Source organism: Cajanus cajan, chromosome 2 (assembly GCF_000230855.2).
Source record: "Cajanus cajan strain Asha chromosome 2, NIPB_CcT2T_4, whole genome shotgun sequence".
NCBI lineage: Eukaryota > Viridiplantae > Streptophyta > Magnoliopsida > Fabales > Fabaceae > Cajanus > Cajanus cajan.
In genome coordinates this window covers 10531317-10542634 of record NC_138518.1, presented here as the reverse complement: position 1 = coordinate 10542634, position 11318 = coordinate 10531317, and the positions used below count along the sequence as shown (strand labels likewise).

The 11318-nt window shown below is 28.0% G+C and overlaps 1 protein-coding gene across 1 annotated transcript; it reads left to right on the top strand.

The window, feature by feature from the left end:
* Positions 1-7223: 7223 nt before the first annotated feature.
* Positions 7224-11096, top strand: LOC109816478 (hyoscyamine 6-dioxygenase). The gene is made up of 4 exons (XM_020381514.3): positions 7224-7534; positions 8178-8428; positions 9455-9776; positions 10709-11096. Exons 1-4 carry the CDS (start codon positions 7235-7237, stop codon positions 10937-10939), a joined length of 1104 nt encoding a protein of 367 aa, XP_020237103.2. The 5' UTR covers positions 7224-7234; the 3' UTR covers positions 10940-11096.
* The last annotated feature ends 222 nt before the right edge of the window (positions 11097-11318 follow it).

The following is an 11318-nucleotide window of genomic DNA, read 5'->3' as shown; positions in this document are numbered from 1 at the left end:
AAGAACCACCACGCTCAAAGGAAGAAGGTTTCGTGGAAGCATCAGTTAATGCAACAAATGATGTAGAGTCAGTAAAGGGGGAGAGTAAGGAAGTTCCACCAATTTCGCGTTCATGCTGTTGAATTAGAGAAAAAGTCTTGGTAATGGAGGGCATAGGATCCATCATTAAGATGTTGGACCGAACCTGAGAGTACTCCTCATTGAGACCACGCAAAAATTTAATCACACAATCATCTTCACGTTCCTTTTTGATTTTCAACAAGATACCACAGGAACATGGATTATCACAAGAACAGATCAAGACAGAGCGATATTGCTCGAGTTGCTTCCAAAGAGTCTTTAAATGAGTATAGTATTGAGAAACGGTGGAATCACCTTGTTTACACTCGTGAACAGAAGCTTGAAGATCGAAGATGCGAAACTTATCACCATGAGAGAAACGCTCACATAGGTCCTTCCAAATCTCCGCTGCAGTATCCATGTAAAGAACGGATTGGGCAATAGAAGGTGTCATAGATCGAATCATCCAAGACATGACAGTTTTGTTGCAGCGCCGCCACGTACTGCGAAGAGGATCGGAGGTTGGAGGAGAAGGAAGCGAACCATCGATGAACTGCTCCTTGTTCTTTGATTCGAGTGCGGTAAGCATATTCCGCGACCAGGCATGAAAATTATGTTCTGTTAGAAGAGGCGTAACAAGAACAAGAGAGGGATTCTCATTAGAATGAAGAAACAAAGGATTTGATGGATTCACTAGATGATCGACAAGGGCAGGTGGAGTTGAATTGGAATTTGGGGTTGCCATGGTTGAATCAAAGTCAAGAGACACAATGAATTTCTGAAAGGGGATCTTTGAAAACCTAGGGTTCTTGGACGAATTTTTCACCGCACCATGTGAGAAGATGAACCCAAGCAAAAAGCATATTTTGATTATTATTGAATTCTATTCTGCTTATGCATCAGTAATACAAAGTAGTATATATATTTACAAATAGTAGATAATCATCCCAGTAACAAATCTGTAACTGCCTATTTATGGTTAATGACTAACAATATTGCAATTATCTAATTATGGTTATAAAGATCAAAAAATATTGATCCTTAATAGTGCCCAAAGTTATGTAAAAGGACCCTTTCAAGGATCATAGTGCTTATTATGGACCCTCCCATGCTTAGCACCTATAGACTTGATGCCTATGTGATTATTGCACTTAGCGACACCATGACCATGCTTAACGCCAAAGCAACATGGTATAATATTCTTATTTATGTGAGAATCACAATTTAGTATGGAGAGCATCACATTTAGCATAGACTTACAAAACTACAAAAAAAAAGAGGGTTACGAAAATTCCTCTTTGTTACTCTTCCCCAAAATTCAATTTTGTCTTATTCTATTACATTATTAGGCGCAAATTCAACTTAATAATCACAAGTAAGAAATAAACAATCAATTCAATCTATGGTGCATATACAATGCAATTGCCGATTATTAACTTTTATGAATCTAATCTTAAGAACCTCAACAAAATCACACAAAGCATAATAGGGTACAAGAGGGTGATCCCTCTCCTTGAGATCCTTGTTCATCCACAAGTGTTTCTAATGACAAGAGGATTCAAAGAGACAAGTAAAAAACTAGAGAATCATTAGCTCAAAAGATAATATTGGATCCCTTAAAATATTAGTTTTAATGCTAACAAACTTACACGTTTTTATCAAAGAAATATTTTTCAGTTCATATAATAAGTGGAACTTGATCGGATTAATCAAAACTAAACATAATCTTGATGGTTGAGATAAATTAATATAAAAATACATTATGTTCTTTATTCTTGACTCTTTGTTTGCACCGTTATAGTCGCGCTACTGTTTAAAAAAGGTGTTAAGATTTTTTATAGATATTATTTAACTTTCCTTTCGGTGTCTTTTTTTTTTCCAAAAAAAAAAACTTTTCCTTAGACTTGTTAGACTAATTCAATTGAATAAAAAACTTATTGAATTGGTTAGAGACAAGGTCTAAAAGCTTAAAACAAGTGTGAATTAAAATCCATTTAAAAAAAATCCATAATTTTTCTAAATATATTTTTATTAAATTAATTTCTTATTTTATTTTATTTATGAAAATTGTAGTTTTGTTACATAAGTGGATTATTTCATCCCTCACCCTAGCATCCTAATTTCCATAAAAGAGAAAAAAATTACTAATTATAAATTATAAAAACCAAAATCATCATCTTTTAAAAATACAATAACTACTAAAACTAATTTTAATGAAATTAGAAAACTTAAAATATATTTTACCCTATAAGAATTAGATTGATGAGGCAATAAAGTACACGGATTATATACTCAAGGGCCCTAAACCTGTGAAATTAAGAGACACGAGAAAACATCTACACAGAAAGGGTTGTCAAAAGCCTCTTAAAAGTAAACAAGAGCCAAAGGAGGTAGCTTTACATTAACAAAAAGGTTAATAAGCATTATGAAACAAATTTAGGCATCTGTCTGATAAAGATTACTTTAATTTGAGGTGGCTATCTTTCGAAAATGAGGTGAGATTAATTTGGTTTAAGAAAATATATTCTTATTTTAATTATGAAAACATTACTTTATTTTCTATTTTTAAATAATTCTATAAAGGTTAATTTTACTAATTTTTTTTATAACTATTTTTAAATAAAAACAAGAAAACTATGTATCACTTTTGTAATTTGATGAAGTTGAAGTAGCTAGAAAACAAAACCAAACAGCATACTCATGAACAAAAGCATATCCACGTTCATGAATGTTATGAGTTACTTAACATGATACGCTAATTGTTAAATTTTAATTCAATGCAACCGTACCACTGAGTCATCACGTGATATTTTTCTGTTAGTCTTACTTTTTCCACTGATCTACGTTGACAAATCCACAACCATAATAAATATGAATACTCGTTCTAGTAACATTGTGAATTCTGCAAAATAACTTAAATTTGCAACTGCAGCATCATTAATTATATATCCATAAAAAAATAAGATACATTGTATACTGTAAGCTCTGCATATATAAGGCAACTAATCTTCAGAATAAACAAAGAAACATCTCTTTCTTCGTTGAAAACCTGCACCGATCAATTTAAACTTGATTATAATATAATTTTTAAACATTGTTTTCTTGGGTGCTAATCACAAAGTTCATTTAAGAATAATAGTCGAGTCAAGACCCATGTATACAACTTGCATTAAATTTTCGGATATTGATAATAATTCTATCAAACTTGAATGATAAAAGATACTTGTGATTTTTATTTTTTATTTTTAAATCTGTATAATGAAATTTCTTCATTATATATGAACAAATAGGTCAACTAAGTTGATTTTCCAATAAGAATGATCATTTTATTTGCAAGGTTTAATTTTCATAAATAACGTAAAGACTATATAAAATCTTTGTTAAAGCCGAAAATGGAAACCTAGAAATTTACAGACAACACAAAAATAAACAATTAAAATTAACCTCTCTATATTAAATATGAATAGTTGTCTAGCGCAAGAATATTTTTAACGGTTTTTCTTAAATAAGAAAATTTATATAAATTCTTTTAATTTCTTATCTAATTCGATTTTTATTTATCATAATTATTTATAAATTAAATTTTAATAATTTTAGAACAAATTATCAATTAATAAGATAATTGTATGCTATAATATAAATTATTTACCATAAATCTACAATATAATTTATATGTTTAAAAATATCTATTTATATAGATTTCAAATATAATTCATATATTTATACATAACATTTATTTGTATATAATTTATTATAAAATTTTAATTATATATAATAAATATTTATCATGTGTATTACATGTGCGAAAATACTTATTATATATATGAGTCAATATTTATTACCATATAAATGCTTGTAATCCAAATGAACGAGATATTAATTGATGAAAAAAATTTCAATTAATGCTACCACTAGCTAAATAAAATTTGAGTATCAAAGTATTGCACTACAAAAAATGTTACATATAATGATATATAAAAAGTGTCACTATACATATAATATATACGTAGATATAAATTTGACATATATTTACATACAAAAATAGTATTGATTTTAGATAAGATTCAATTACATATATTGTATGTAACTATAATTTATACTTATACTTTCAACAATATATTAACATAAATTATATTTATAATATAAGTAAAAGTAATTTTTAGTGACAAATATTATGTTACTATAGAGTATGTGTCATTATATGACAATTTTGTTGTAATGTTAATAATTAGATTTTAAAGTTTAGTTTGAGTAGTTGTAAGTTTCTAGTTTTTTTTTTCTTCTCAAGTATGATTTTGAAAACATGTTTTGATAAAATTGAGGATCGTTGAAATGATTTTAAATGAATTTCAAAAAATCATTTTGACTTATTTAAGTAAACAAAAAAAATATAATTCTAGTTTTAAGTTTTTAGGAGTTGTTATCCCCCTTTCAATATTATAGTTTTCTCTACCTTCCGCAAGTTTCTGTCAAAGGTGATAAAATGAGTATTTGATTGACCAAAACTTGCCTAATGAAATGTAGAGAGTTTGAACTTTATATTTTGAACACAAACTAAATCTAGGTCATTTTACCCAACCGGATTATGTCTTGATTTGGACTTATAGCTTACAAAAACAAGATTTTATTGGGTTTGAGTTTCATTTCAAATTCAAAAGACTGAATTGAATCTTATGATATGTTTGGATGGGGAATTTATATAGGGTAATTCATTTATTTGAAGAATTTTAAATTCTTTGAGGTGAAATGCTTTGTTTGGATGAGGAATTTACAAAGAATTTGAAATCCAAGCATTTGTGAAATTCCTTCAAGTAGTAGAATTTCAAATTCTCCCAAAAATGGGAGAATTTGAAATTCCTCATATTTGTTTTCTTATTTCACCTATATATTTTATCTTATCTCTTCATTCTTTTAATTATTAGATATTCAAAAATATTTTTAAAATTATTAAATATTATCTAATATTAATTTTTAAAATTTTTAAATATTTAAAAATGGATTAATATTTATTTTTATAAAATTTAATTTTAAAATCTCAACATATAAATATGTTTTTAAAATCAATTTTATTATGGTGAAATCAAATTCTCATATTCAACCTAACAATTTAAAATTTAAAAAATTTGAATTGACTCATCCAAACAAAATATTTTAAGAATGATAGAAATTGAAATCAAAGTAATTCAAATACCAAGAATTTAAAATTCCTTGAATTTATAAAATTCTTCATCCAAACACACCATTAGTGTTTTGGTTTGACCTACTATAGCCCATGACTTCTATCGTGCCTACAACCGGAACTGACTCAAATGCTTAATGAAATGTAGGGCTAAAACTTTAATTGAGTACGAATAAAATTTAGACATTTATAACTTAATATGATCATGTTCCGATATTTGAGCATAAACTAAAAAAAAATTAAAAATTAAAAATATTAGAAAAAAAGATGATAAAATAAAAATTGTTAAAAATTATTTTTTTTTCTAACTTAAACTACAAAAAGTCATAAGAATTGAGGTTGGCCCTCATTTTAGAAGCCTTGATTTGAATCCAGGCTCGCAACTAAAGCCTCCTTTTAGTATGCGATCCACATCGAACCGTACAAGTAGTGTAAACTCAGCTCAACAAAATGGCTTTAAAGTTTGACCACCAAGTAAATATGTAATTAGGTTTTATAGAAAACTATTAGGAGATCCTGTTATGTATTAATATTTTTTTTGTTACACAATTTAATGTGTCTCGCATCCACTAGAAATAAAATCAACTGTATATAAGTAAAAAATAATTAAGGATGATAACAGGACAGAGCGGAATGGATATGAATTTTATTATCCTAATCCCTATCTTTATTTTCATCTCCATTCATGTATCATATACCCGTTCTAGTATCTAATGGCTATAAAATTTGTGACCCCGTCCTTGTCAAGTATCAGATAAACTTGTACCCGCTTATAAATTAATTAAATATTTTTTTTTAATTTATATATATATATATATATAAATATATATATATATATATATATAATAACTTCAATATAGAGTAAATATTACAAAATTACATTAATTAAGTTTCATATGACATAAATTTAAAATAGAGTAAAAATTACATAAATTTCAAGTAAATTTTTAAAAATTAAATTAAATTTTCAGAAATTTAAAGCGGGTATGGATAAATATATATTGATCTCTATTCTTGTATCCAATTTAATAAATTGTGTATTTCTCATATTCATACTCGGTCAAACTAGATATTTCCATCAAAGTTGGACAAATTCAAATATTATCCACAGATAAATGTTTACTTACCATCCATAAAAACAATCATCACCTCACAAATCAGTTTTATAAGGTTGAGTTAAACTTTAGTTCACTTTCTTGAAGAAAAATCAAATCAAACTTTGAGTACAAATTAATTATGAGTCTTTGTCTTTTGATTAACATGATTAGATGTTTACAAAATCTCGTAAAATAAAAATATTTTTGTCTCATGTATCGTGGTTTCATTTTAAATATTCTTATCGCAAAACTTCATATCTTTTTGTAAATTTTCTAAAAGAAAATTATGAAATTAACAAGAATTTATTAAAACAGAAAAAACTGAATCTGTAAACAAAAAACTGAAAATTAATTTTAATTTTTCATATTTTAAAAACTTTATTAAATTATTATCATATATACAAGACATAGAGTGACAACGCGAGTACATGGTAGTTTTCCACAATGAAACAAACCAAAGTTTGAATCTTTGTTGAAAATAGTGCACACATTTAGTGTTTGATTGTGCTTCAAACAAAATTGTTGCCAAAAAAAAGAAGAAAAAAAAAAGAAAAAGATGCCTATGACTATGAGAAGAAAGAAAAAAAAAAAAGAAGACATTAAGCTCCAATTTAAGCTTTTTGTGGATAAAGAAACCAAACATGAAATAGTTTGATCTCCTTAATCAAATTCCCCGATTTAATTTAAATTAATCAAGACTGAAAATAGTTCTTGAATATATATAGCAATGAAGAGTCTCTCAAAGTAATAAAATAAGATATGATTAATTAATAATTGGAAGGTCCTTGTAATTATATTGCCATCATACGGCAACACACGTCACTCTGGCTAGTTTTTGCAACCTAAAGAAATTGACAGGAAACAAAAACAAAAAGAATTGCATGGATGTCATCGCTGTATGCCACACAAGGATGTTAACTATAAGAAGAAAGGGGCAGCATGTGAAACTCATCATATTTTTGTCCGAAGAATTATGAATTCAATGGGCATGGAGACCTTGGATCAGATGCTTCTGTCAAGTTGGTACCATGTTCATTCCTCGGTGCCCCCATCCTATGTTCAATTACCAGAAAACAGGCCTGGTAGGGTTGTTAGTTCTTTGCATAAGGCAATACCCGTCATTGATCTTGGAAGTCATGATCCTGCTCATACCACAAACCAAATGTTGAAAGCCTCTGAGGACTATGGCTTTTTCCAGGTTTCTAACTCTTGCAACTTTCTCTTCTCCTGTTGTCTCTCACTTATGATCTAGATAAATTTTTACACAAGTACTTAAAAAAAAAATTCTATAAGCTAAAACTGAAATATATGTAAGTTAAATTTAATATAGCTAAATGAAAAGCCTTAGATCTATATCAATATTGAGTTATAAGTAGACCACTCAACTGTATTAATATCTTATAACTCAAAATTTTGAGATATTTAATTTAATTATGGATTTTCTCACTTATAACATCAACATATTGATATCTATCTGATGGAAAACTTTTCCTTCAAGTCTTCACACCAACAAGTGTAAAGTATATGAAAATAAAAAAAATATTTTTTTATTATATATGGAGAAGTTAATGCAAATAAATTCTTTATTTGTCCTCTTCTCCTTCTGGTCTCACTTCAGGTGGCCTTCACTTAGAAATCGATACATGGTTTGAAACTTGAAAGTATGTGATCACCAATTTTCATATGATCATGTTATTAATGATTTTTTGTAAATTAAAAAAATGTGATTATGTTTCTCGTTATTACCGGTGCATATGTTACATAAAATACAATATTCTTCCATCGATCTATATGTACCCTAGAAAATTGACTAATTGATCCAAAAACCTGTGAATTGGTAGGTAATAAACCATGGAGTTTCGAAGGATTTAATGGATGAAACTCTGAACATTTTTAAAGAATTCCATGGCATGTCTCCGAAAGAGAAGGTAAATGAATGTTCTAAGGACCCAAACGGAAGTTGCAGGATTTACACAAGTGGTGAGAACAAGATGAAAGATGAGATTCTTTATTGGAAGGATTCACTAACACATCCTTGTCCTCCCTCTGGGGAATACATGGAGTATTGGCCTCAGAAACCATCCAAATACAGGTCAATTTTATTTTCATGTTTTGCTAATCTAGTTTTTGTTTGTCTCTATTAGATTATTATTTTTTAATTAATTATTTTTATAATACTCTCGTTTATTTAAAACTCTTGGAATGAGTTCTGATTTGTTGGCAAGAAAATTAAATTCTTTTGATAATGATCACATATATATAGTCTTGTATGGAGGTCAACTTCGTGTAGCCATTCTAATGGATTATACTAATTGGGAATTTTAATTTGAACATATTCGGTCAATGACGTGAATTTTAGTTTAAATATTTCACATATGCAAGTAATTTGATTCGTTTTAGTTTATTTGGTTACTTTTAAAACCAAAAGAGAAGTGATTGCATCATCACCAATTAATCTTGATTGAGTGGATGATATTAAAAATGACGAATAATAATTATATTGATATGACCAAGAAAGTTCGGCTCAATCTGAATTTAATTATATTAATATTGAGCAATTTTCTTTCGTTCTCTTAAATTAGTAGCCGACGGCTCTTATCTTATCTATTATAATATCGCATGGAAAATGTAAGTAACATTTTCTCCAACACTTTTTTTTAATATTATATTATTGCTTAAAATTTATTAGAAATCATAAATTTTATTGGTGTTACATTTTATTTGATGGATCTCTTCCGATTGAATAATAAAATTTGTCTAAATTTATGATTTTTAACTAATAGTAAAGAATACTAATTAATAAAATCAACATTGATTAATACTAGTGATAACAATTTGTGTTCTTTAATTAAGGTGTTCAAAATTCGAATTCTCATCCTTAGTATGATAATATTCATTTTGTATATATTCATGGTGTCTTGAGAATGGAGATTAGTTATCTTTTTGATAATGCATACTTTATATTAATGTCAATTAAAAAATTTTTTTAACAAAACAGCACAAGATTCTCATAATCAATCATATATCTTAAAAAAAAAAAAATAGAAATCTTGTTCGTCCAATTAGCTAACTAGCTAGCTAACATTCTAACAAAGCTTTCTATGTTGGAACTTTTCAGGGAGGTTGTTGGAAAATACACACGAGAATTGAAGAAACTCGCTCTTAAAATTTTGGAGGTGCTTTGTGAAGGGTTGGGGCTGAAGCCAGGATATTTCTGTGGTGGACTAAGTGAAAATCCAGCAGTGTTGGTTCATCACTACCCTCCTTGCCCTGACCCAAGTTTAACATTGGGCTTAGCTAAACACAGGGACCCTACCATCATCACCATTCTGCTTCAAGATAAAGAAGTACAAGGACTTCAAGTCCTCAAGGATGAGGAATGGATTGGGGTCGAACCTATTCCCCATGCTTTTGTGGTTAACATTGGTCTACTCTTGCAGGTTAATTATATTTAGAGACAAGTCTTCTATTCCCACATTCAGCATATTATTATCATCATTTTCTGTTTTGGCTAACTATATATTGATGTGAAATATTTTTAAAAAAAATTTGATCGAATATTTTTAGTAAAATCTCTTTAATCAATATCACTTTTTTTTAACATAGAAGACTCAAATCTAAAACTTTTTATTATTAACATAAAATATTTGTCGAAAAACTTGATGGATTATTTTTTTTATAGAATCTCTTGTAATTTCAGTTACATTTTTTTTCTTCACAAACTGTAATCCAAATAGAGTTAACATGTTCCCCATACTGATATCTTGTTGGTTGCTAATTCCTTCTCATTTAACATACCTTTCATCTACATTACCAAAGAGTATTTTTTATTCTTACGATATTAATTGTTAATTTGAAAAAGTCGTAATGTAACGCATTAAGCAAGAGTAATTTAATCATGTTATCATCCATGCAAGTTGCGAACCTTCTAGCAAATAATCAAATGATAATTTATTTTATCTTAATATTGATGGTAGTTAGGAACAAAATGACTTAATATAATATATATAAAGTCATTGTCTTGGATTTATATATATACACGATACTAATAACTTTTAGTTAATGTCTTAAATTTAACTCATTTAAAGTGAGAAATTCACTAATATAGTGGGTAATTTTTGATGTTGATGAAAATATTAATGGTTGATATTCTAACATCTTTATGATTAATTATGGATATGTGTACATAATATTAACCATTAATTTGCTTATCATCAAACGTTAAGACGTTATCCTCTAGAATGAATGAATTACAAAGTCAAGTCAATGTTGTTATTACTTCTTTATGAGAAACTGTAAATGTTTAACTTAATTGTCAATTGATAATATAATTTGCAGTAAAGTTTGATCATTTGCTATGTGGCTCTTATAGATCATGACTAATGGAAGACTAGTTGGTGCTGAACACCGAGCTGTGACAAATTCGAGTACTGCACGCACAAGTGTTGCCTATTTTGTCTATCCATCATTTGAAAGCATCATAGAACCTGCACAAGTTTTGATCAATGGAAACACTCCACCAACATATAAATCCATGTCATTCGGAGAGTTTCGAAGAAATTTCTTTCAGAAGGGTCCTAAGATTGAAGAAGAATTGCAATAAAATGTCCATATATAAACATCCAAACGGACAGAACATATTAAAGTACAGCATATATATGCATATGATATAAAGTTCACTGTTCAGCCATGTTGCTGATTATGACCTTGAAAATTTTGCTATTAATGTTATTAGTGTATATGTAGTCTTATATTTAATATATTCCCTCTCGTGCATACGTTCCTTGTTTATATATATATATATATATATATATATATATTAAGAGAGAGAAATAGAGAGAGTAACAGGAATCTACTTACTCCAACACTAAGTTTAGTTAAACTTATTTCATTAAATAACTCATGTTCTACACTAAATTTTAACGATTCAACTGTTAAATTAAAAAATTTTAATGTATAGATCAAGTCTGCAAAATTTTTAA